Source organism: Numida meleagris, chromosome 14 (assembly GCF_002078875.1).
Source record: "Numida meleagris isolate 19003 breed g44 Domestic line chromosome 14, NumMel1.0, whole genome shotgun sequence".
NCBI classification, from domain to species: Eukaryota; Metazoa; Chordata; class Aves; order Galliformes; family Numididae; genus Numida; species Numida meleagris.
The window spans coordinates 8,951,322-8,978,795 of NC_034422.1; the positions used below are offsets into that span (position 1 = coordinate 8,951,322).

General features: G+C 44.3%; 1 protein-coding gene across 2 annotated transcripts in view; it reads right to left on the reverse strand.

The window, feature by feature from the left end:
* BCR (BCR, RhoGEF and GTPase activating protein) overlaps positions 1-27,474 on the reverse strand; it is a 99,852-nt gene that overhangs the window by 15,512 nt on the left and 56,866 nt on the right. For both annotated transcript variants that reach the window (XM_021412839.1, XM_021412840.1), the window contains exons 3-16: positions 26,076-26,180; positions 25,381-25,566; positions 20,851-20,958; positions 19,257-19,317; positions 18,293-18,345; positions 17,807-17,947; positions 8,569-8,690; positions 7,143-7,311; positions 5,814-5,933; positions 4,783-4,858; positions 4,135-4,239; positions 3,645-3,719; positions 3,002-3,099; positions 2,168-2,299 (exon numbers count right to left, since the gene is read on the reverse strand). In XM_021412839.1, the coding sequence (XP_021268514.1) occupies positions 2,168-2,299; positions 3,002-3,099; positions 3,645-3,719; positions 4,135-4,239; positions 4,783-4,858; positions 5,814-5,933; positions 7,143-7,311; positions 8,569-8,690; positions 17,807-17,947; positions 18,293-18,345; positions 19,257-19,317; positions 20,851-20,958; positions 25,381-25,566; positions 26,076-26,180 (1,551 nt within the window). The remainder of the gene's footprint in view (positions 1-2,167; positions 2,300-3,001; positions 3,100-3,644; positions 3,720-4,134; positions 4,240-4,782; positions 4,859-5,813; positions 5,934-7,142; positions 7,312-8,568; positions 8,691-17,806; positions 17,948-18,292; positions 18,346-19,256; positions 19,318-20,850; positions 20,959-25,380; positions 25,567-26,075; positions 26,181-27,474) is intronic.

The window sequence follows — 27,474 nt, forward strand, 5'->3', positions numbered from 1 at the left end:
AGCTAGAGGATGCAGACACGACTCCTGACATTCCCAGACTTTTTAACTAAGGGGAATTCTGGAAAAAACTCACCCAACTTCACAGACCTTCCCTTTAGACAAGACAGACTTAGGCTGAATAATAACAACACAACAACAACAAGACGCAGATAGATTAGGAACTCCAACGTAAACACAACTTAAGGTAAAAGCATCTGGAAAAATTCTGAAAGAGAAATTAATATAAAGCCAATGATAGGAAAGAATGCTGACAGCATGAATGCAGCTAACCTTCAGCCACAGATACTGGTTTTATTTTGATACTGTGATCTCTTAAACTTTGGAGATTGGATTTAAAAATAAAACTAAAAGAAAATAAAACCCTTTAGTAATTCTTATCAACCCCAAATCTCACCAGACCCTCTTATGACTTATGTTTGGTGTTACTCAGTAGTGTTAACAAGCTGTGTGGTGAAACAGCAATCACTGAGAACTGAGGATGTTCTGAAAAGTCACTAAGTGTCCTTAAAAATTGCAATGGGCATTTATTGAAAACAAGAGCTTTTGTGGTTGCTTTTCATGATAAAACACAGCACAAATTCACTTATTAACCAAAATATTTCTATTGATTTTTTTTTTTAAAACTTTCCAGTTTAAAATTGTTTAGATTTCTCTGAAAGAATCAAGTGATTGAATTCAAGTGTCGCCAACAAGTATTTATACTTACCAACTTCAGTGTAAAACGTTTTAATACAACATACACGTCCTGTGCATGAAAATGCATACTCTTGTAAGGAAAATAATGTCAAAAAAAATGTAAATCTTGTACATTTTTTATCCATGTAACACATCTGAAGACTTTAGAAGGTCAGTGACTCCAGTTCTCCAATGAGAGCATACAAATCTCCAGGGCATCTCAGGGCTGAAAAGCTGCTCTTCTGTAGTTGCTCAGCTCCACAGAAAATCAGCCTTTGTCAGCAGAGTGGACATACAGACCTCTGCTTGGCCTGAGAGTCACCTCCTACTAGCATTCATTGATTTGTATGTACGTTATCTTCCAAATACCCACTGCGCATTTGGTGACAAAGCTTTCCTCAAAAATAGTATGGGAGCTTCAGGGCTGCAAGGTAGAGGGGGAGGGAGAACAGGCCTCGTCAAGCTCGTTTAGACAGTGAACCCTTCTAGAGTAACAGTGAGATACGATCCTGCAAGCCACCTTCAATCAGAGCTGTTCCTGAAATCCCACACATGGCCTCGGCCTGTGTGATTATTGCTCAAACTCTGGAGAAAGCTGTCATCCAAGGAGTGGCAAAGACCTAAAGGTAAATGAAGGTGAACCAACGGTATTTCTCTGCATACCAGAAAGGAAAAGCTATCCTGGGCAGGGTACAACAGCCAGTCCAATGTAAAGAATGTGCCCTCAGAGCAAACGTTTAAACAACCCCCTAAAGCTGTGCACAGACTATGCAACAACCTGGAGGAAGAGGAGGAACGTGTGTTCACCATGACAGCACCCACTACAGAGCCTGATTTCTCCTGCACGGAGCTTTAGCCCTTTATCACACAGCAACTCCCAGAGAGCAGCACCCGCTTGAATCATCACCTTCCCTACTGTATGTGCTACATAGGCAAAGTGTCCCATGCTGATTCACAGTGGTGGGAGAGTTCAAAAAATCCATTTATCTCAGATGCAGTCTGTCATCATGGTCACTAAACTTTGGACATGGCAGTTATCAGGACAATAAGCCTGTCCTCCAAGGCCTTGCTATCACATCAATCAACTTCTAGCACACAGGGAAGGTAGTGTTCTTCTGCATAGTATAGTCACTGCTTCCTCCTTTGTCTCAAATGGAGCATACTCAACAGTACCCAGGGCTCAGTGCAGCTTCTGTATACTCTGCTGGAAGTGTTGAAGTTAACAGGGAAATCAAGAGATCAAAACTTACTTTTTTCTCAAAAAGCATCTTTCCTAATAAGGGCACTGAAGGAAGCAAGGAGGACAAGGCAAGAGGAAAAAGGCTACTGACTTCCCACTTGTCAACCACACTATTTCTCACCGTCTGGAGAAAAACTCCCAGTGATGAGACAATCGGAAGGCAGAAAAAAACTCTCTGGGGCACTCCAGGATTTAAAAAACCTGTCACGTGTTGCAGTAAAAGTATCAGGAACTAGTTAAGCACAGTCATACCTGGATCTGTCCTTTTCCCATTATGCGATCTGTGCTCTCTCCATCCTCTTTGGTGAGCTTCATTTTGTTGTAGCACTTTTCATAGCACAAAATCCGCAGAGTTTGTGAGCCTTCCAACTCAATCTCAAACTCCTGCCGGGCATCAGAAAAGGACAGAGCAATGAGCACACCACAGCAGGACTTTCAGCCTCTTAATAATCAGGATATTATCCTTAAAACTCTTCAGGAAGGAGCACTTCAGGTCTGGCAAAAATCTCCTCCCTGATGAGAATGGTCTGAAAATAAACTGGAACTGTATTTTGTATATATATAATGTGGCCAAATCAGAGACTAAGACAGTTGGCTTCTTAGCCAGGTTTCACTGACATTCAGCAAAGCATCATTTAAAGAAACAAACTCGCCTACGTTCCTCTAATTTTGCTCTCCAGCAGGTTTGCAGGGTGGATGTAAGCAGGCATATGTCTAATCCTTTCTCCTCACAACAAACAAAAACACCTCCAAATAAATCCTCCTTCAATATATTTTCACTGATGTCTTATTAAAAAAAAATAAGCGTATCTGTTTAAATGAAGAAGTGCTGAAAAACGCAAGACTCATTTTGTACTGAAAAATTTATTTAACTCTATCCAGACCGTGAGAGAAATCTGGGACAAGGAATTAGAGCCAGGTGGATCTGCCATCAATGTGATTGCTGAAAGGCAGCACACGCAGCACAAATCCAAAGCATGCAGCATGGGCTTCAGACAAAATCTTCTTTCATTTGCAGTTTTTCTACCCACCCATCATGCACTGATGCCACATGGAACACATCACATCAAGAACAACCCAACCTACCTCATTCCAGTTGGGTTCCGTGGTGTCTCTGTACACTCTGGTTTTAGCCTTGTTCACGAAATACCCAAAGGAATCGACCTCTAATGTGCAATACAAATCTGAGGAAGGGGAGACAGACTCAGAAACTTTATAAACATTTCTAGAACCTCCTGTCTTACATTAATCACCTTTGGGGTGTTTCTTCATTTATATCTTCTGAGGACAAGGTGTACACCAATCAGAAATGAAACTTCCCTTGGTAGACACTGGATCCCATCAGCACATCGGAGCTGATTTCACTGGCAACAGCATCTGTATAACATCCTCAGAGACTAGGCTAGGGCCGAGTCATCAATTCCTCATCATCTCCACCCAGTGTTTAATTATGTGATATCTAGTGTTTTTCAAAACTATTAGTAAACTGCAGACACTGCCCCTATTTTTATGTTTTAAGTTATGTTAGCAAGTACCACTGCATTTCTCTAAATTTATACCAATGTCCCAGTTTCACCTCCAGCCCCCCGAATCACCAGTCCTCCTCGTCATCATCCCAGATGCTGCAATCCTAAATCAATCCACACCCAGCTGTCAGCAGCACCTGAATTATCTCACCCCTGCTATCTAACTTCCACCAACACCTCTGTGTTACAGAGCTACAACTCACTTGAGCTTTGCTTGAATCCTGTGGCAGAGTGGACAATGACATTCAGGAATCCATAGAGACCTGGAGATTCGTCATCTACACAACAAAGCAAAGGAATGCTGTTAAATTCACAGAGAAGCCAAGAGAGAAAGACAGAGTGATTAGTTAAATTTTGCACAAGTTTATGTCCCTAAAATGGATGTAGCAGGAGCATGTATTGTAGCCATTTATAATTTCTGGCAATGTGGGGCTTTTACAATGTCACTGCTAGGGTCAGCAAGACAGCATGGAAGAAATACAAAGGACAAAAGCAGAATATAGACACAAAGCCTGTACCAGCAGGCTAAAAAGCAATACAGGATGGTCTCTGACGCCGTGTCCTAGATTTGGAAATCATCACCAGATTGAGGCTGTAGCAGAAAGAAATATTAACAGTAGCTCTAGGGGAAATGCACAGAGGCAGGTTTTCACTGCAGCTACACCATATAGAAGCATAAACTCTAAGTCTTACCTTCTTTATTGATAGTGAGGGGAATGTTGTGGACTGTCTGGAGTTTCACACAGGAGTTTGTCAGCATCTGGAGCTCCACTGATGTGAGTGAAAAGCTTTTAAAGCCTGCCACAGAAATCCAAAGGAGGAGCAAGTAAGATTCAAAGCAAAGACTGGATGCATGCTGTCTCTTTCTGGGCATACACAGGACAGCTGCTCCCTGGGCAATGCTCAGCAAGAGTACCATAGCATGCAGGTCTGTACTACTGCTGCAGCCTATCTCTGTTTAGGGCATAGTCAGTTACTCTTTGGAGTAAAATGTCTCAAAATGGTTAACAGGAATCAAGTATTCTTGCAAAGCCAAAAACATCCGTGCCAAAATAAAAGTTTCTTTGGTTAAAGGGTGCAGCTGTTTCCTTTACCTGGAACTACACATCTGAACCTGTAGGGTAAATGAGGGAAACTCCTCCCACACATTCCCTACATGATATGGGAAGCAAAATTCCACAGACAGACTCAGATGTGCAGAGACAGAAGACTTTCGTATTGCACCATGAATTCCAACGCATGGTTCTCTTTTCTCAGGAAGCCCTGCCCCACACCGTATCCTCTAGATTCAGTTTCTCAGATCACACCTTTTGTACCAATAGCCAGCTGAGGGCTACTCACATTTCTTCTGCTGCTCCCGGATGTTCTCCCTCCACTCTGCCCTTTCATAGTCCGATGAAATGAGGAACGTGTAACTCTATCCAAAAAAAACAGAAGAGCATGGGGTATGCATTAGTCTGACCCACCACTGAGAGCTGGCCTGCCTCCAACATTTTCTCCAGCAGGAATTCTTGGATATACTGCTCTTCTGGTACTCCTCCCTTTGCCCTACATCACAGCTTTGTCAATGGCAGGCAGGATTCTGGCACTGTGCCGTGTCAGCAGTACCAACACACAGACTCCTGCAGTCAGAGCCTTCACAGGGCTCTGCCCTGCAAACAGCAGCTGCATCCCTGGCAGCGTGAGGTCCCATGATAGCTCTGCGCAATACCTTACAATGGTTGCACCATGAAACCCAAAAGCCTCCACCACAGGCCATGACACTAAAGCAAGCTGAGGAAGCAGTGACCAGCTTCTGAACTTTGACTGGTTTGTAACAGGATCTTGTGACCGTCCTTTGCCTTGCGTATGCTAAGACCGCAGTGGTAAGTTCCAGTGCTGTCAGAGCAGGCGATACCTCTGGCACACTGAGAGTGCTGAGGAGCTAAAAAGGAAATCATTCTCAGCATCCCTGGTGCTGAGTGCAGCACACAGCTCTGAGGAGACACCCCTGAATGCACTGAGCCTTGAACTGAATGAGAGACCAAGAGTATCTGCAGAGCTTTTTCTTAGGTGAAGAGGGCAGTTCCTATTACTCTGACAGGACCTGTCCAACCACAGACAGATGCTGAGCTAACAGATTCATTTATATATTTACTTATTTTCTTCATGCCAATGTCACATTCAAATTAGTCACAGCCACAAGGCATTACCATAACCTTCAGTGTAGAAAGAGTTAGGTGTCTGCTCCTTGGAAAGTGCTTTTAGGCCTGACAGAGGAAAACAGGATCTCCTTACGCAACATGCACGCAAACACAGAGACAAACACACACAGAGTCCTTGAACGTCTGTCTGGAACACAAAGCCTGAGACAGACCAAAAAGGCCACTCACCTTGCCATTGCGATTGTGCACCCGGAAAGCCATGTTGGGAGACATCAGCAGCAGGAGTGATTCCTGTTCTGAGAGCTTCTTTTTCAACCTCTCAATGACCTTGCTGCCCTTATTGGCCCTCTGAAAGGTGACGGAGAGAGGGAGACAGACGACATGCACATCATTTTCCCACACTTGCCACTATTTACACCAACACACATTTTCAGACCCATAGTCCCCTTCCCTCTAAAGGAAATGAAATGGCCCTAGGCAGAAGAAATGCTGCCAACAGGATCCACAGGCTCCCAGCCACTAAAGATGTTACTTGCAATATCTCTGCAGTCAGACTGGACTCTGTGCCACACCAGCTACCCCCAGATGAAGGTACAAAGGTGCATGCCCTCTGCCTCTACTCTGCCCTGTATTTTCTGTTCCACAGGCTGCAGCAGCATCACATCACTGGGCAGCCAGAGCGCTGCTAGGTCCTCCACAAGCATCCCTAGTTAAGGAGAGTGTAAGCAACTTCTCTAAAAGCTGCTTAGATTTCTGTCATTAAAGTTCTCTCCCACGTGCCATTCGCTAATGCTTCTTCAGCAGAGGCCACCTAAAAACAAGTTTTTCCTGGATAAAACTCAGTCCAAAATCCAGCTGTGTATACTGTTTGGCTCTGATGAATCAAAGCATGCATCTTAGACACCTGCATCTTCTGAGTAAAAAGCTTCCACATTGTGTCTCTTCCAGTACCTTACATTTTCCAGGAAAACCTCCCTGAAAGCCAGCCAGGGCAGAGTTCTTTGTAAGTGAAGGAGATGGTCTTCTAATTGTACAAGAACTGTTATTAATATCCTGTTCTACGTGCCACCAGACTTTGAAAACTGAAAGTCTTGAAAAGCATAACTGATCCTGCAAAGTGCATTGCTTCTGATCAAAATCACTTGCAGGACCATACTCAGACAGTCAGAAGCCAGACTTTCCAAATATTGTTATGCTACACTCCCAGCCTTTCTCATGTCTACTGCATAAGAGCTCCATTTTCAACATAAATGCCTGGATATAATCACAGGCAGTTCCACGTAAGCAGAGGAGCGATACAGCATCTTTTGTTGTTCCTGCCTCCCTCAGAGGAGGCCATCATAGAAGCAGTGCACTAGGATGAGCAACAATGGGCTGCGCAGCAGTCTAGATATCACTGATAACTGATCTGTACCACAAATCTCTGCTGAGCAGCCTGTTTTAGCAGGATTCTCCATGCTGTGCAGCTCTGGGAACGTTGTTTCTATCAGCATCTCATCTCAGCAGAGATACTGAGTATGTTCTGTACGTGGGATGGAGCACTCAACCCCTTTTTACCTTTTCACGCTGGATATCGTTCTTGATCTGGGATATCTTGATCTTCATGGCATCCAGCTCCTCATCAGGTACCAGTGGGATGTTGGGCACCGCCTCGGACTCATCCACCATTTGGAAACTGAGGTCAGTGAGTGGGATGTACCATTTGCAGTCATACTGCTGGCTTTTTCTGAAAGACAGAAGGTCCAAACCTTTATTGCTTACTGGTGCCTGGCAACACTCGCTCCTTCTTCCCACAAACCTTTCCTCATTGTAGTTCATAAGATACAGAAGTAGGGACAGCTTCTTTGTGACTTCCATGTAGGAAAAAGATCCGGTAAAAGGCTGCTTTCCAGTAAGAAAGCCAAGAAGGGCTGATCGCCAGTACAGTGCACAACAAAGCAAACTGTTTTGTAACCTAGTTCCTTCTGCCCTAAAAAAAAACCCACAAAAATCTTTTGTACACCCTTTCAATCCTGTTCTCTGCCTCTTTGAAGCCTCTGTAGAGGCAGAGTTTGAATGCAAAGCCACGTGTATGAATGGGTGGCTGCCTGTGGTCTAAGCTCGGGTCTCTCCTGCCTGAGCTAGGATGGTCGAGTGGGGTAGAAGTGTCAGTGTACAAACTTCCATGTAACCCAACCAGAAGAAACTCCTCGTGGCCGCTGTTCTGCAGTGCTTTCACCAGAATAGCCAGTTCACTTTTTTTTTTTTTTTTTTTTTTAATGTTTCATGCTATTTACCCCCTTCTCCAATACTCCTGCCAGTAACATACACTCCTGGGAAAGTCCCACACTTTTCAAAATTACTTCCCTGGAAGCATGTCCTTCAAAAAGGGCATGAGCAACCTGTCGCTTGAGGAGAGCAAGGAGAGGGATTTCTCAGAGCAGAAGGTTTACCAAACAAAGAGAAGCCCTGATGGCATACTCTGAAGGCAGGTAGGCTGGGAAAGGTGTGAAAAATTTCAGCAACAACACTGTATAACTGCACGTTGGGGTCAATGAGAAACATAGTCTCCTTACTGCACATTCTCTATCTTTATGCAAAACTGTTAACTGGCTGTAGCTACAATGTCAAAATGAATAACATCAGTAACAAAAGAAAGCGAGGGATTACACCTATAAGGGAAAGGGGAGGAAGGGAAATGCATGACAGTTCTCCAGAATACCAGGAGCTACAGTACATCCTCTTTTCTAGAAAAGCTCTTGGGAAAAAAATAAAATTAAGAATAAAAAGTAAAACAAATCAGCCTTTCCTGACAAATCAGGGCTTAGCCAAGGTCTCGTATGATGGGCAGCGCTTCCTTGCTGATCACACTCTGTCTGACTATACCTTATAGATTATGGTTACCCAGGACTGGAGTATTTGTATTCAACTATTGTTGCTGGCTAAACCCAGGACTCCGCTGAAGCTGAGATGCAAAGCACATAGACCAGAAGGGAAACCTCACCCTCCAATCTGCTTCTTGAGCTTGGCACACAGGAACAGATCAGTAAAAAGAAAGACGTGACGTAGTTTGCGAGCCCCCTCAACAAGCTCCACCATGAAACTGTCCTTCAGGAGCTGCCGGTGCTGGTGAAAAACAGAGAAAATGTTTCAGTTAGTGAAGAAAGGGCCCCAGATAAGGCACTGAGCCTCCCTCAGCAACACGCTCCTTATGCTTGACTCCTACCAGAGCCAATTCAATGAACTGTTCCAGTTCAGGGAAGAGAAAAAAAAAAGAAAGCTGTTATATGCTCCTTGCTGTGAGCTCTGCTCCCTGCTGCTGCCTTCTGTCCCTGGGGCAAAAATGGCCTTACTCATCAGGTGCCAGGTCAGAGCGGAGGTTTATTTCCATCACCTGTCTCTGAGACCAAGCGTTACTTATTGTGAGTCACAGCCTGGCTTTAAGTACCCAAGGGCCACCATCACAGCATCCCTCTTACAATCCAGCAGAGAGCAGCAAACACCACTTTTCTATCCAGACTCCCCCCATCGTTCAGCTACTGAATTCAGCTCAAGCTGCACCCACTCCCCATTTGCTAGATACAAAATGTGTATCTAGCAAACTTCTCTGTAGTCCCTTATCTGCTTGTGTTTAAACAGGACCACCTGGATATGCCCCCACCCCACACCTATTAAAAGCTTTTTTTTGGATAATAAATGAAATAAATCAAATATTCCCCAAATCTAGATGATACAGAGAAATTGCATAACCTTGATGCCTTTATTTCTCTTTCTAGCTCCCGGGAGACTTAAAACCTCCTACATCAGAGGCATACCTTGGAGGGCCAAAGCATCCTTTCCCTTCTTCCCCTACAAGGACTCCATAGCCGACAAAGAAAAAGGCTTGAGCACTGGCACCGAGACGGATGGGTCTGTGCTGTCACCAGTGACCAATGCAGGAGTTTCAAGCCCTCCTCTATGCTCAGGCCTTCTGTTCTGATGCCAAGATCAATAGGAGTCCGAGTGCACATCACGAAGAATAGAAATCCCCCAATGATTTTCAAATGGAAGTCAAGGGTATGTCACTTTGGCAAATTTTATACCCACAAATCCATATAACTGTCAGTGTTTGCTTCCCAGCCAGTACAAGCAGCCACCATCAGCCTCTGCACGCAGGTCTCCTAAGATGCCTTTTCCTCACTCATAGTACTTCTCCTTGTTACTCCAGCTAAGAGGATGGTCCGCTGACACCGATGAGCAACACGTTACACACACTGTACGCACCAAGACAGCACCATGGTTGGAAATAGGAGAGATCTGCTCACGCTGCTCAGCACTAACCAACAACACCCCCTCTGCTCTGTCACTGTCAGCCTTCTCCAGGCCCACGCATGACTTGTCAGTAGGACAAGCATCTCTGCGGGAAACTCATATGCAAAATCTGTCCTTTGCCAAGAGGCTGCCCTGCTCAGCTGTGCAGCAGCATGCAATAGGAAAGCAGTTAACCTCAGCAAGGTCAAGACATCCAAACCAGAATTCATGCCTCAGTTTCTCGGGGTTATGCCTCATGGGTTTTATTTGCTGCATGACTTAAGGAGCATAAGCATGTTTATCGTGGAGGGTGTGGGAGTGCAAACCCCCACACTGCTTCTCCTTCTTCCTACCATTCCTCTCACCCAGATTCTCCAAAATGAAAGAAACCACATCAGCCCCAAACCCAGCAGGCATCATGGTAGGAAACACAAGGGAGAAATGCAGTCACAGTTCTTGTTTCTAGTCTGTTCTAGAGTGCCCTAAACTTCCTGACACAGACCAAGAGTCTGCATTTTCCTGTCTGCAGCTTGCAACTGCAAGCCTTGGGACTGCCTGCCACTACACAAAGGTCCCAGGAATCAGTGAGCAGCAGCAAAAGCTGCACCTTTCCCATAGTGCCAGGAAGGTGATGCTGCTCCCAGCAGACTGTCACACCATCTCTGGGCATGAGTCTGTGAAGATGCAGCATCCAGCCGTTATTCAGGCTCTGGAAGGCCCATACATATATTAATATTTATTTTTTAGGCAGGCATGATCCTCCTGGCTTCTCCTCAGTTGTTTTGGAGGGAAGGCCTGCCTGCATTGATGTCTGCTGCTGATGTGCATTGCACATACCTCCCCACTCCCGCCTGATGGACAAATCCTAGGTAGGCAGGAAACTAGAAACATCCAGCTTTGAAAATAAATAAATAAGAAGGAGGAGGTATGTTGGCAGTAGCAAAAACACTCTCCACAGCTGCAAAGAATTTCTTTTGGGAACAATAATGAAGCAGGGAAAGAGATTTTCTAAACTAGCCCAAAACCTGATCTCAGGTTGCTAGATCTGATGCATATTAATTATGCTGCAACTCAGCTCAGCTCCTCAGGGGCACAGAGAACAGCTTCTTGTTGCCTGCCCAACCTCTGCTCACTGTTCATCTAAACCACAGTATTTCGAAGGTAAGCATTTCCTCCAGTGAAGGGAAGCCCATGCAGAGGGAACAGTAACTACAGGCCTTTGTGCCAAGCCTCCACAAAGTAAGAAGAGTCCATTGGCAATCCCTGCAGCAAGGCTCCACACGGCCTTCCTGGTCCACGTAGGTGATCCCTCTTCTGCCTTCTAAATTTGCACTTCGCTGCACAGACTTTGGCTGCCATCACCCAGGCAGACTTTCTCCAAGCACTCATGCTCTCCGTCTCACATCTCCCTAAAATCCAAGCAGAAAGCTCAGCTATTTGATGCCAAAACAGGGGTGCGATTTAAAAGCCTTTGTACTTCCCATCTGGGACCAAGGTACCACTTGTTTGCACTGGGTTTATTTTGGCTGGCACTATGGGGTACGAATTATCCAGAGTGACAAGACACAGTGCTTCCATGAGGCAGCAGAAGTTTTTGGCAGCAAGTTCTCTCAGAAAAAGAGCTGAGAGTGGAAAGAAGACATGGGTATATTTCCTAAGCTTGTTTGGAACAGAAAAGGTGAAAGGGGTGTATGCTAGTCAGCCACTCAGAGCAAAATACTAGGCTTCCCAGAGCTTTCATTCTTCATTTCTTCTCTCTCAGGAGCTAGATGAGAAAGTCTCCCCTACGGAGCAAAGGTATACTACCACAATGAGCAGCCAAGGATCTAGTGAGGAGAGCAGAGGAAGAATTTTGTGGATCGAGTCAGGAAATGTCTGCTCACAAGGGTGTGGAGATTGACACTAGGTCTAACTGCCAGCTTCTCTGGGAAAACAGGACTTTCATTAGGGCCGGCCACAACAGGCGTGCGCCAGGCTGCTCAGCATCAGTGGAGCAGAGGAGGAGCACTTCCAGCAAAGGGTCACATCCTTTGTTGCAAATGAGTCAACTTGCCAGGAGGGTTCAGCAGGTCAGAGGGAAACAATAAAAGGATTTCCCAACTGGCTCACCAGATCCCTGCCAAGCCCCATGGTGAGGGAGCACAAGACACCTTTCTGACCTCCTGCATGAGTCAGCCCATCCTACCCCACACCCTGGGGAAGCCAGGAGTCCCCACAGGCAGCACTTGTGCCTGTCAGGTGCCCGAGCCACCTCAGTTCCACAGGTCATATGTAGCATTTTGGGAACCAAAGCCTATGTTGGTTAACTCTCTCCTGAGGGCAGCAATAGCTGCTCCTTTGGTAGCCTTTTGTTAAACAGTCTCCCAAAATGTGAGATCTTTTAACTGAATGAATGGTCCTATGGTATTGTATTTCACATACAACATGTGTTGGAAGGCCATCTCTTCCAGCTTTTTTCCAAAGTTACGCTGTTTGCTAAGGTTACAAAAGGTGTTAAAGGTTTCCTAAAATATCCTGAAATCACATATAGATTACAGAAACACCAAAGAAACATTCAGCAAAACATGGGCTTAGTATCAGAGTGGCAGTGCGGTGGCAAAGGGACTCCATGTCTTCTACAAACAGCCCCAAGATTAGCAAGTGTTCGGCTCAGGAGCTCAGCTCAGCTACTGAAAGATTTTCCAGGAGGTCTGGAGGAAAACTTCTTACTTCATATCACTATAGAGTGAATTAGGTACAGCCTTAACCACTCAAACAGGGCCTGGGCAGAACATCACCTTCCAGATGCCCTTGCTATGCTCCTATATTGGTGCAGTACAAGTTCCAGGTCTCCTTCCTAGACCTTGCCTTCCCTTTCATGTTTTTAGCTGCTTCTTCTCCCACCCATCCCTGTGTCCTAGACAGAGGAGCTCTCCCTTTATGTCCTTCAGTGCCTGGATATCCTCTTTGGATTGGCTGCTGCTGTCCTCCTCCTCTTACCTCTGCCAATGAGCATCTCTCCTTTCTCTGCTACCATCATGCTCATCTCTTCATTCTACAGTGTTTTTGTGCTATTTGTATCTGACAAATCCCGCTGCTGTCGCATACTGTTTAACTCCAACAAGCGTGGCAGAAGACCAGCTTGTCTGAGACACATTACAAAAAGTGGAATTTAAAAATATATTCATCCAGAACCACAGCTGTACAAAGGGCCATCTCCTCACGAGACTGCCAAGGATAGAGCTCATCCGATGTGGTGACAGCAGCGGGCTGCAGCGTGCATGGGTGAAGGCCCCTGGAAGAACTGGAACATGTGTGATGCAGGAGGAGAAGGGTAAAAGCAGAAGATGGGTACTGGCATATGTCAGTGAGGAAGAGGTGGTTTGGCTTTCTGCAGAGCGTAGGAAGAAAATGATTCCTCATGTGAGTGCACGTTTCAAGACCAGCATTGCAGAATTAAGGGATTCTATGCCTAGAGAGACAAATTGGCTGCTTGTTGCATATTTAATAGCTTTTTTCTTTTTTTTTTTTCCTCCCAAGCTTCTGTCACCAGGAGCTCTCTGACTCCAGCTGTGAGGCAGAGTGTGAAGCATCCAAGAGTATTTTTTAGTGTTCCATTATCAACACCTGCCCAAGGCCACCAGAAGTAGGCACCAGGTCTTGAGCTGTGTATGCCTGCCTGCATCCAGGCTTAGTCCTCAACTTTCCAAAGGCTTTAGTTCGCCCTTCTGCACCGTTGCAAACCTCCTTTCCTACTCTAAGTCAAACAGAAGCCTAAAGCAATGATATCCAGTCTACTGCCTGCAGTTACAAGCCTCATTTAGATACATGTTAGAGCAGTCTGCCAACAACCTCTTCTCTCCAGGGCAGGAGGAGAAGGTCCACAGCAGCATAAGCTGATCCAAAATGTGATTTGGTGGACTTGTTTCCAGAAGGAACAGCCTGTCTGCTCTCTTTGTGTAAAGACTGGTGCTGAGGATAACAGACACTAAGCTACTCAGCCAGCAGAGTGACCCAAAACTAAAAAATGGCTTAGTTTTCAGGTAGCTCCATCCCTCCATACCACTGTGGGATCACACAAATCCCAGTGCTAACACTTCAGAGAGGGTAGGAGTGCGTGGCCATGGGCAAGGCAGAATGGCAGCCACCACCATTCAGATTAGTTTGAATTACCCTGAAACAACACCCTGCAAAGAGTACGAGATGAGCTGCAGCCAAGGAAGGGACATGCATTTCCCAAATGAACTCTGCAGTTTCATTAACCTCTGCTTTACAAGAATGGGCTGAATTATCTGGAAGCACAAATCTTGGCAGGGAAAGATGACACACACTCCAACAGTCATTTGTATCTAGGTTCAGCTGAGAAGAAACATGCAATCCGCAGAGCTCATTTGTTAATAAGTCTGGAAGGGCTATAACTCCTTCCCTTCTGGCATATAATATTTGTGCATACTTCATCTCAAAGCACTTATTTTCCTGCTTCTCCGGGGGACCACCCTCTGTAAAACCTTAAACAGGTTTCCTATTAAAGATGAAAGAACAGAAGAAGGGTCAGCAGTGAGCAAACAAGTGGCCTGCTCCATGGTCTTAAAGGGTGCAAGATTCTCCACATTCCCATTCTGAGTCAGAGGGTACCGTGCTACTCAGACCCCCCTCTTCTCTCCCTTTGTGAAACTGATTATTTAGAGTTGGTGAAGTGGATATCTCTGCAGATAAAACATCAAAAATGTAAAGAAGTAAAATTACAAAAGTAGTAAGCTGGGAAGAAAAGGAGCAGCAAGAGAATGGCGCAGATCAGGCTGAAGGGAAACAGATTCAAAAATCTGGAAAAAGCCTTCAGTAGATCCCTCCAGGCTCCTTTGTGCTGCCATCTACAAGAGGCTCAAACCATTCCTGAGACATACTGACTGAGCTGGGGCTGAAATTCTCTGGGCCAGAGCAGAAGAGCCATCAAAAATTGCAAAGCCTTTACTGCTCCCCACGCTTCTCCCTTTTCTTTGAGTCTTAGTGCAAGGACATATCCAAACTCTTCTGCAGATCATGGAGAACATAATACACCCTTCTCCTCAGCGCAGGATTCCCATGCTCTGCTAGCCAAATTCAGCCTCAGGGCCACTGCTGCCTTCCCAAACACCAGACAAGTACATTGAGTGAACCACTCACAAACCAAACAGGATGGGGCTGGTGCTATCCTGGCTCCTCTGTACCAGCAGCCCTCAGCAAACCACAAAACAAAGAAGACCAGTTACTGTTAGTGTGACCAGCAGCAGGGGCCGAACCATGCGCAGTATTCCCTCAGTCCTGGCTTGTATGCTTAGTCCATTGATCCTCCCTTCCTCGTTGCAACCCTTTCTGTCTCTGCAGTGAATGGTTTTATTCCCTTTGCATTCATCTCCTCACACTAACTGAAATGCTCATTCCGCCTCAGATTAAATCATGTTAATGCATCACAGAAAACTTTCAGTTTACATGCACAAACCTTGAATTTGAAAAAAAGCCTGCCATGACAAGCAGGACCTGGGTGCTCGTGTTCAGGAATGATATCTGACATCGTGCAGGAAGGCAGCAGGCAGGTCAGTGTGAGCCAATGCTCACAGAGCAGGGAACCACCTTTTGCAAAAGAGATCAAGACTGCTCATGAGCTTGTACTATGTTTTGACCTGCACTCTTCTTCTTAGCAGCCTGTCACTAGGGAGATGAGCCGCTCACTGCTTTCCCCAGTTCAAAGAGATCCTGAAAAAAAGAGCTGGAGAAAAGGAGATTTGACTCCTCCCCACGATGCACCCCAAGGAGGAAACATACTCCGCATTAAAGGCAAGGACTGAGGAAAAAAAGATAACTGAGATCAGCACCTAAGCAATACATGAGGGGAAAACGCTGTTTTCCCTCCTCTTCCACCAAGGAAATTTCGAAGGGGAGTAAGACAAATAATGGAAAAAAAAAAAAAAGCTATCAAAGCAAGCTGGTGATTCATTAAAATAAAAAAAAATGCATTATGTATTGAGGGTAGTCAATTAGGAAACGCAAACTGCACGCTGTCCTGTCACCCCAGGGGAAGTATAAGCAAGGGGAGTGGGAGGAAAGGAAAAGCAGAAAAGGAAAAATTTCCAAGGCATAAACAAAACCCAGCTATGACCCCAAGGTGAAGAGTTTGTAGGAAGCAACAACTATCACTAACCCGCAGAGAGCAGCTGGAAGCCTGCTTCTGCCTCCGGATTATTGCGCAAAGAATGAACGTAACTGCTCTCCAGATAGTTACTGATTTGAAAGAAAGTGGAATACTCGTGTTAAGCAACTGGAGAAAGTGTCCACATTCAGCTTCCCCAGAGTGGAAGGCAAACTCTGGGAAGCATCAGAAACATGTTCTTTTCTTCCCTGGGCTCAGTACAAGCAGTGTGTGGTGAGGCAGAGCACAAAGGGTTCCGGTTTCCTCCAGCTCACCTACAGCCCTTTCCTTAGATATGTTCTCTCCCTCCCTCTATCACACACAAAATCACTAGAGGACCACTGAGATTGTGAACGGGCCTGCTGAGCACAATTCTGACAGCCCCCCCCCCCTTCCTGCTTTCTAAGATCGGACAAACATATTGCTCCAAAAAGAGATCATCAGGATTATCCTCCTGAGCCAGCCCCGCTGCCTGCGCTCTGGCACTTCATTAGGATTCCGCATGACACTTTCCAAAGCCTGCATCCCTCATTGAGATGCTGACAGACAACCGGAGAACACAAAGTGCTCCCTCCCCTGCAAGGGGACATTCCACCCTGTGATTTTTGCTGCGACTCAATCAGCATCCACTTTAATGAGGCCATCTACTATCTCCAGGCCCTGGTGACTGACGTTTGAGCTTCCATCTCAGCCTTCAGTTGCTCAGTGCCCCCTCTTCTCAGCTGCAGTCTTCCTCAGTTAATAAAAGGAGAATAGGAGCGAGAGTTGCAGATGAACAGTATGCCCAGTTTCCAGTACTGTAGCTTCCAGCTGATCTTTGTCAGCTGATAATCAGTTTAACAGCTAAAAGCAAGCATGTTTAGCTGACAGGATTTGGGAATACATCTTGAAGGTTTGTGGTATGTTAGCAATCTCCTGGGCTTTGTAGGAGATGTTTTTGTACAGGGCAATTTGGGTCACTTTTGATCAGCCAGTGTCTTTGGCATGCTGCCACAATTCCTCTTACAAATGTATTATCTGAGCTGCACCTCTCTTTTATCCAACCTCCTACATTCTCCCGTCTCTTAGTACTTCTGTCAGTCTCGGTGTGTCCTCATCAGGAAGGACAGAACTGTCATCTAATGAAATTATAACGCATATGAATCAAGCCCACTGAGGCCCACAGAAGTTCATTGTTATGTAGGTTGATGTCTTTCCTGCACAGCACGACACGCAAGTAAAGGAACACCACATCTTAGAGCTTCTTGGGCATATTCAAACTCGTAGCAGAGCTGGGAAGAATTGTATCACACCTGTAGGGGTTAAACATCTCCCTTAGCTTACACAGCTCATTTCATTTGTTTTGCTTCCCTGCCCCATTTACCACATTGTTCTTTAGAAATGAATATGCAAAAAATGAGTTAATTAATGGAGTTCAATTAATGTTCTAGAACACAGTTTTTCCTAACCTGTTATGATTTCTGATATTTCCTCACATTTTCTCCTCCTAGGCTTCCTGTTTGGTTTGTGTTTGCAGGTGAAATACAAATCCATTTAGTGCATAACTATGCATCACAGAAATGATGTATGACAAATTATTACAATAATGCTAAGGACAAAACTCTAATCATGCTTTTCCTCTGGGTTTCCAAACTGTTTTCCAAGCAGAAAACAGAGAGGAGCCGTACAATATCCTTTAGAAAACAAGGACACTGCATAAACTGTTTCTTAGCAACAAACAAATGAATAGCTCAGGTTCCCAGTCTGCTTCACAAAGGCACAACCAGTATTTAGGAACGGAGAAAATAAGGGAAGCAGGAAGACTCACCTCCCCCTTCTTTACAGTCATGGACTGCCGACGAGGAGTGATCTCCTCATTGATGCTGGAAAGGAAGTTCTGTGAGATCCGCAGGGCATCCTGCAGGAGTGGATGATCAGGGTGGCTCACTGGAGTGTGCTTGAGCAAATCCTGCCACCAAGAACACAAGCAAGGAACAGAACCATGAGCAGCATGGAAAGCAGTGCCCTAGAGCTAAGTCCCTAACTGAAGCCACTGCAGAAGACATTCCATGGCTTCTTACAGACCAGAGAAAGACTGTAATTACAAAGGAGGAGAATGACAACGTTGCACTTTGTAACATCACTGGAGAGCTACCAGGGTACCATGGGCTCCCTCTCCTCAGTGTAAAGAGAGGAGGCTCCTATGCAGCACAGCAGCTTAATTTTTGCAGTTGTGCAGCTCGGTGGAAAATATGAGGGGAGAAGAAAATAGGAAATGGGAGAAAAGTTTGAAAACTACCCTTCAGATACTTACATGCAGTACAAGTGTGCTGCGAGTCACTCGATCCACTGGCTTGTATAGCAGAGCTGTGAAAAACAATGCAGCAGGAACATAAAAAAAAGTACCTAAACACAGCCCCTACAGAACAACTTGTCCAATGCCACTGAATGTACAGGCACAGGTTTATTAACTGATGAGGTACTAGAAACTCTTCTCCAAGGTTAATGTGCTACACAGCCAGTAAAATACACATGAACACACAGAGGAAATAAACATGCTTTACAGCAAACAAATACCCACTTGTGAGCATACTCTGTCACACAGTGGATGAGGAGCACACAAGGTGGTACAGAACAACTGCAAACAGCATGGCACACTTGCAACAATTTCCTGGCAACCTGCCTGGTCCCACAGGTCAGAATCGGGCCTTGCACTCTTAAAGTTGCCAAGGAGGTCCCTGAAAGGTTGGCAGTGCATCCCTCCTTCTGGAGTTCAGCATGACACTGTTGAGTGCTTCCAAACCCTGATAATAGGCCAAAAAAGGAAGGGGATTGGCTTTTACGTTAATCATTATGGAAGCTTCATATAACATAGCTTATGTTCTACTATGTGTACATGTAAAGGCAAGCACAATAAGAACTGAGCTTGACCAAGCTTTCTAGAGAAGGCAAAAAAATAGAGCAATTATTTCTAGGCTGACATATGTGCTAACATTGGGTAGTAGGTGTTTTCTTAAGAACACAGCAGTCCTTTGGTTAGCCTGGTTATGCCCAAAGGGACTCATCAGGTTTCAAGCTGGGCAGGAGCTCACCCATGCACGCATGCAATTTACTATGCAGAAGCTCTACTACTTAGCAAAAGGGAACTGATTTCCCATGTAAAGCCAACAGAGACTCCACAACCTTCCAACATTTAAAAAGAAGAAGTGAGAGTGGAGGCTTGGCAACAGCCCCCACGCAGTCCTGACAAACCAGTATCCTCTGCATGGATCACTCACTTTCCAAGGAATTTTTCGTCGTCTGATCTTTAGATTCCTTTGTGCTTCTAGCCTTTAGATTCTAAAAGAAAAAGAAAACCCACGTAGCAGACAGTCAATCACCTTGAAATATCACATGGGAATGTAAGAGACTATCTGCTCCTCCAAAGAAGGGCCTAAGTGTGACTGGAGGACAGCCCTGTCACAGTTCAAATCAGTGAAGGAAAAATGCTTTCTTTCTTGATAACTTCACCATTGCCATGACACAGGCACCTACACATCTCAAATAATAATCAGAGTTCACATCAATAGAGAAGCAACAAAAGAGGGAACCACCTACAGCAATGTAGGGATGGTAGAATTTTTAATCACCTTCAAGAGAAAGGCATGTCTGTAACAATGCAGCCAGTGTCGTAGCACGTACACACCACCAATAAATAAAGCACAGAACTGGGATTTAGCACCCCCTGACTATACTTCCTTATATCTATGCCCAGAGCTAGGTGGTCTTGGAGAAGTCAGTTGTCTTTCACAACAGAAAAGGAACAATGCCTGTGACTTTTCTTTTTTGCTACTGTTAATAAATGGGAAACTCCATGGAACGTATTTTAGTACTGAAAGAAAAATAAGCACAGAGGAAGCTACTCTGCTAATAAGCTGACACCACAGGAGCACAGAAGTGGTCAGACAAAGGATCAGAACCTGATGGAAACCCTCGGTAAAGGAGAGAATGGAAGAACTTGCACTCTGATGAGTAGTACATCAGATCCCAACAGGCAAGACTTGCTTCCCTTGTTTCACAGAGGAAACATTTTATTTTACCTCTTTATCATAAGAATCTAAAGGGATGTGCTATGCTGAATGTACTCAATAGCTTTTCCAGAGCAATAAACACTATTATATATACTAAACAGTATTATTCAGCTCTGATTATTTGTTTGCTTGTTTTCAAGGACACAGATATGAAGTTCACATTTTCTTGGCAACTGAGTTCTTCAAGGTATGATCACTGCAATGCAAACAGTTAAGGAGACCACGCACTGCAGGCAAAGCTGGTGGCCTGGGAAGCCTAGAAAATGTCTTCAAAATGTTTTGACACAAAATATTCCTCTTAGAGGAAATCAAAGCGGCTGGTAAATAATCTAGATTACGCTCGACACACTTGCCATTTTAAACAGAGAATTTTCTCTCCTCCAAACCAGTGAAGCCTGCAATTCCACTGATAGACATAATGCGAGCCATTAAGGATGGCTTTTTTAAATGCAGTCAGCATCATCATTAGGAAGAACAATATTTGAGAAGCTCAAATAACAACTTTCCCCTCTGGAAATGCATGCAGGTGGCACAGAGCTGGAAAGCTCACAGGAGTGCCAGTTGTTATGACTGGGCTACGATTTCCTGGGCAGGGACAGCACATAAAGGCAGTCTATAGGATAACCTCTATTAGCCCAAAATATAAATTGCTGTAAGAACGCAAGCTGAAGCAGTGAGTCTAAAGGAGCTCATAACTCCTCCAGAAGTCAGAGCTGCAAAGATTTTTGTAGAATAGATAAGTGACATGGCAGGGTATTAGTCAGATTCAGATGGCTCATGTGTCTGAATACCGTGACATTACCTCAGAGATTTCAGCAAACTGAGCATTGGCTTGGCAGCATTTCTCTGCTGTCTCCATAGCAACTTCATAGTTATCCACAAAGGCCCGGTACACTCCCAGCTGGCTGGCCTGCAGGAAGCAAAACAAAATAAAATCAGTGCTGAGGAAGACCAGTTCGGGATGGCTAGCCTGAGTATCTAACAATCAGGTCATGTTCCTTCACAACAAAGGATCACAGGGAATACTGAGCAGGTCCAGAAAGACACCTCTAACCTGTTAAAAGCTTAAGCAGAGCAGGTCTTCCATACACCCAACTCCAAATATCCTGAACAGATTCACTTATTGGCCTGTGAGGATGGCACGCCTTTATTACCGCCATCTATTTTTCCCTTCTGAACTGCCAGATTAGTATCTATTAATATTTTAGCTCATTGATGTAACTGGAACTGCTGGATGTTTGCCACAAAATATGAATCAGACATGAATGATTCTGCCAAACAGCACAAATGTGACCCCAGTAAGCTACTAGCTGGGGCTTTTGCACACATGCTGGTCACACTAAAACAAGCCCAGATATTAAACTATACATGCATCAGCAAACATTGTTACACGGGCAGAAGAGTGCTGAAAAAATAGAAGACATCCAGAGCACAATCTATCTGGAAGGCAGTGACTGCAGCACTTAGGTCCAGATGAAGATGGAGCAGAGTCCAGTCATAAGCTATTATCATCATCGAGCCCTAGCACTGATCACATTTTCTGACTTATTAACTGCAGCCATATTTGTGCCAGAGAACAAAAGATCCAGCCCAGGAAATCCCTGGGTAGCTTCCAAGCTTGTCTGGATCGCAGAGCAGTTTTTATGTTGCAGAGCCGCACAGGCTGTGCTGTAAACACCTTACCAGCTTGAATGTGCTTTCAAATGCACGGTCAGTAGTGAGCCAATAGGTGGGGTGCTGTAAAAGACTCCATTTAAAAGAAGTTTGTTACCAGAAAAGTTTGCACTTACCCTATCGCTTCTGCATGTCCCCTGACACCGCTGCCCAAGAGCTACAACAGGCAGAGCAATGAACTTTCTCACAGACAGGGCTCTTCTCCTCTCTAGCTCTCCCATAACCAGTGTTCTCCATTCTCTCTGGAGCTTTACGCAAGAGATGATGGAAGAGAAAAAGGCACTGTCTGGAGAACATTCGCTGCACCAAATGTTAGCTTTAGCTAACAGAGACTATTTTCTATGGCAAATTTTACTGAAAGACTAGGTACTAGTCTAAACTCTCATACCATAAAACACGCTTATGACTGAGGCTGAAAGAGATCGTGCCTGATTTGCCAGAGGTGACCCAGCCCCAGCTGCCAGTGGGGCACAATTCCCTGAAGAAGCAGCTGTCAGAATTACTGCTCATTTGCAGGGCTTACGACATTCAGGTTTGGATGATGCCAGATGACACAGCAGAGCTTTAGAGTTTCTCCATTACTGCGTGGCTCTTTCATTTCCTTCTACTCCTGAACAGTCTCTATAAGCTTTTGTTTTTCTCCTCTACAGATGCCGTCATTAAAATATCTTTTCCATTAAAAATTGATCTTCCAATCAAAGCAATAATGCTCCCAAAATTTTCATGCTAGTTTAAGTTTTCCCTTTTTCAATTAAAAAGAGGATAATGAAAACTAAATAAACTTTGGTAAAATGAATTGGTTTTTGGTGAAAAGTTTTCCGGTCTTAAGAACTAGGAGAGAGAATATTTGCTATAATTTTATATCTTAAAATTGTACAAAATATTCTACAAACACGAGAAGCACATTTTACTCCCACATGCTTGATGGTTTTTGTTGTTGGTTCCCCCCCAACACCAACACCTCTTTTCCTTAGTTTCAACAGGAGAACTTGTCCAACAGGACAAGAGGCAGTGGGCACTAAATGGAACACGAGAGGTTCTGCCTGAATATCAGGAAACACTTTTTACTGTGCAGGTGACTGAGCACCAGAATAATATGCCCAGCGAGGTTGTGCAGCCTCCATCCCTGGAGATGTTCCAAAGCCTCTTGGACACAGTCCTTGGCAAGCTGCTCTAGGTGGCTTTGCTGGCCTTCCTTGAGCAGGGAGGTTGGAACACATGACCTCCAGAGGTCCCTTCTGACCTCAACCATTCTGTAATTCTGTGTAAAAGGTGGAATAACAGCCACTGACATTGCAAATGGATCACAATTTGTGCCAGACCACATGAAATTCCAGAACTCATAGCACGCACTATCACTTCCATCTACAGTGCTTCGTTCTGAAAGATATTAAAGAAAATTTATGTTCACAGAGACCTCAGGATAACAGCAAGGATTCCAGTTTATCAACAAACTTCAAAACACAACCACAACTAAACAATCTATTCCAAAAGATTTGATGTATATCCTGTAAAGATACCTTCTAATGCCTGATGGTCTTGCTGTCTCTCCCCTCTGCCAACAATGATCAGCTTTACTTCATCCAGCAAAGAGTTCACAATTCCCACTGACTCTGCACCAAACCATCAGAATCCAAAACCTCTAAGCTAGCTCAGTTGCCCGCACTAGGTCAATTTGTTTCTCTGCTTCCAATGGTAATCCAACAAAACCACCAATTCTGTTATAAACTCACATGAATCAAGGGAAGATAAAAATGAGAATGCCACAGAAAGGCCTGTAACCACCATCAGCAAGAAATGGCCTTAAACACAGGCCTAAATAGCTGCATGGCGAGTCAAAGCTTGTCTGACAGACAGCAGTGGTAAATATACTCAACTCTTGTTTAATTAATGTTATGTCCATTATTGCACCACAATTTCAATGCAGTACATGAGGCTTCCACTTTCAGCAACTTTCTACAAGGGCTGCTCTGAAAGTAATGCCTCCTATTTTATTATGTTGGCCCATGACATCAGAGGTGGATGCTGGTGGGATGGCAGTAGAGGTCGAACCTTCCCACCAATATTCCTTTACATCCTGTTGCTGTGCAACAGATGGCAGCAGAGGGGCGGTCTGGCAGAATGGCACCTGACATGGCAGTACACATGAAGCAAAGGCGTAGAATCGAATTCCTCCATGCATAAAAAATGGCACCCACTGACTTTCATCAATGCTTGCTGAATGCTTTGTTGACCAAACAGTGCATGTGAGCACAGTGAGGTGGTGGGTGGTACATTTCTGCAATAGCAACAGTGACGTGAAAGATAAGCCATGTTCCAGAGCGCCATGCACAGCTGTCATGCCATGACACGACGTACATCTCAATAAGCTCATCTCTGTGAATCAGCTCATGGTGGTGATGATGTTGAAAAATACTGTTTTGTAGCTAAGAATTTGTTCTATCAAATAGAGTTACTAAGCTCTTTGTTGCAGTTTTCATGGAAATAAACACGAGGCATTACTTTTGGAACAATCTATGTATATCTTTGCTTCAGCAACCCGAAGCAATTGGCTTTGTCTTCTTAAACTGGATGCTTAAATTGCACGTGGAAAGCTACTGGCCAAGGTATCAACTTGACCCCCTCTGGCTAAAACATGCTGGCAGTGAAAAGCAGATTCCCATATTTTCATCTTGAGCTGCCGCCATGCATGGAAAACATGGAAAACATGATGGAAAACATCACCTTCCAGGCCCTTCTCCCCCTGCTCTGCAGGCGATGGTGCTGGTACTGGGCTACACAGCTGCTAACAATTGAGTAACCCTGGTAAAGAGCACTCCCCATCCAATAAACCCCTCACTGGAATGTCACTCCTACCCTGAGAATCAGAGGCACCTCAGGAATGCAGAGATTCTTTTCTTTTCTAAAAGGAAAAAACAGCCCTTTTAATCCTTTCCTCTCTGCATGTGCGAGGGGAGAGGCAAAAGAGGCCAAAGGAATCTCCTAGAATGCAAACAATTTTTCATCTGACTCAGAAACTCCGCAATTTTAAATCAGCTTTAGGAATATGCTTTATATGACTCCGGCCTGTTCTGCACTCAGCGAATTTCGTTGAAGTTGCTTGGAGAAGTCTCAGTATCAGATTGACTGCATCACCTCAGCTGCAAGGAGAATATTAAAGCCAGTATAGCGCTAGAAAAGCAAAGCTAAAGGCCACCGCCATGAAAAAGCAGCTCTGTGTAGAGCAAAGCACCACAGAGAGAAGGGAAATATGTGTGATGGAGCTCAGCAACAAGGAGAAATACTTATCCTTTGGTGGTAAAAGCTTTTGTTTGTTTGTTGGGGTTTTTTTGTTTTGTTTTTTTAAGAGAGAGAAGAAACACTGCCATTCTTCAATCTTCCTGTAAAGTAAATGGTTTAATGACACTGCAGACAACATGGAGATTCAACATTTCTGTAAAACTGTATTTGTATTAGTATCATAGTTTGTTGGAGTCTTTAATTAACAGCAATGAGAGAGACACTTTTTCCTCAGTGGGGCAAAGCTAGAAGCCTATCATTCACTCCAGGGATGGGTTTCCATCCCTTTAGTCTATGCAAGGACACCAGAAGAAGCTGTAGCAGCACATGTGAGATGGATGAGAGGTAAGAGAAGCTCTGGTGATTGCAGGCAACTCACCAGCTTTTGGAAGAGGTCTCCTACACGTTGCTGGTGACTCCACTGCTGCACTCGGGGAAAAAGTCCATCATAGAATTCTTTGTGGATCTCGTAGAGCTCAGGCACTTTGAAGAATATTGTCTCAATCTGTTGACTAGTCAGCACAGGCTGAGAGGTGGTGGCAGCTGCTTTCAAAGGCTTCATAGGCTGAAATGAGAGATGAAGGAAACCATTACCATGCAAACCAAGCACATTCACCCTTGCCACGTTACAAAACATACTTCCAAAGAGTCGTTTTACATCCTGTTAATAAGTGATATTTGCATTCACGCAACTACTGAAAGCTAGGCATTAACAAACTCTCTCATGGAGATCAGCCACCTTTGGTATGAGGATCTTCCCAGGATATTAAGTGTGATTAAAATCACTTTGCACTCAGTTTCCTCAATCTCTGTCCAACTGTAGAGAAGTGTGTCTAATAATTAGCACTGAATACTGACAGACACTGCTCCTGCACGCTATCAGATTAATACCTCCTGGATTGTGCCATCTCCAGTCCTTTCCTTGGGCTTCTCTTTCTCAACTGGAGAAGAGGGCTAACAGGTACTTTTTGCACTGAGCAACTGACAATCAAGGTACACGAAGTTCTGGGAAATTTTGGATGGAAGTAGCAGCAAATAAGCAAGTACTGGTGCTGGAAATGTAGCAGAACTTACCAGCAGCAGAGCCTCCAGGTGGCTCAGGTAGGTTTCCTCACTGGCCAGGATTCCTGACAGGACCCATTTCCTCATCTCCAAGCCCTTCTCCAGATCTGGCTCACTCTATAAAGAAATTGTTAAGGGAGGAAAAAAAAAAATTAAAAAAATGAATGAGGATGGAGGGGGAAAGGAGAAGGATTTTATTTACTTACAGGCTGATAAAAAACAACTTGTGCTTAGTGACAACATTCTAGAAATAGAGATAGAAACACTGAAGAAAAATTTTATTTACCAGAAACTGATACTGCTTATTTATAGACATTAGCTTTAGTCATCTATCTTTGGTGCCTGGGTCTCTTCGCATAATTCAAAACTTAAAACTTTAAAATTCAAAATCTATTCTTCTACACAAATTGTAGGGACCCTTGGTTACGCACAGTTCACTCTCTCCTCCCATGAGAGTTCTCTATGATTTTATTCCAAAGCCATGTGTTTCTCTAAGCAGACAGGATCACTTTCCCTGTTTTTACACAGATGCACATGAATGTAGAGCAGTTACAGCCTGACATTGCTGTTAAGATGGCTGTTCTTTCTCCCACTCTTTACTATTCACCAAGTTATTTTCCCTGCCAGCTTGTACAAGGTCTATTTTTAGTTAGAAGACGGAATAATCAGCACTGCTTGGATTGCACATGCTGATTTTCTTATTGGAATTCCATAAAGCAGTTCTTAACCAAAACAACTAGGAAGAAAAGAGAGAGAAGAATAAATACATTCATGAGCAAACACCAAGGTAAGATTAACATCAGGTTTTAAGAGAAATAATAATCTCTTTTTTGCATTTCAATTATTCTTCTTCTCAAAACTGCTACCTGAAAAGCATTTAACCTGATAAAATGGAGTATTCCCATAAATTCTGAAGAAAAAAAAAATGGAAAGCCAAGCAATTGAGGTTATAAATGATGACACACCACCATCACCACTTTATATGGAATCTTATTTTCAACTTTTTATTTCTGTGAATGACTACTTAAAAAAAACAGAACTATTTTTGCACCTTTGTTGTGCTGTTAAAGGACTCCAAGAGTAGAGACAATAGTTAGATCTGAAAAAGTCAATAAGCAAATACTTGCAAGGGCTTTGGGTAGATTGTTAGGGACTCCATCCTACTCTTGTTAATACCTACAGGAATCTTTGGCTATTGATTTCAGCAGGAGGATTAGGAAACATTAACAGTATGTTCCACCCTACTGACTGAACATAAAGCCCGTCTACAGCTGATTTAGAAAAGCTCTACTTAAAGTCCTACGCTCTGAACCCTGCAAACATATACATGGGGTTCATTACGGAGAGATGGTACCTTGGTTACAGGTAAGCTTACAGCAGCTATCACATTGAGTGTGACTTGGAGCCCACG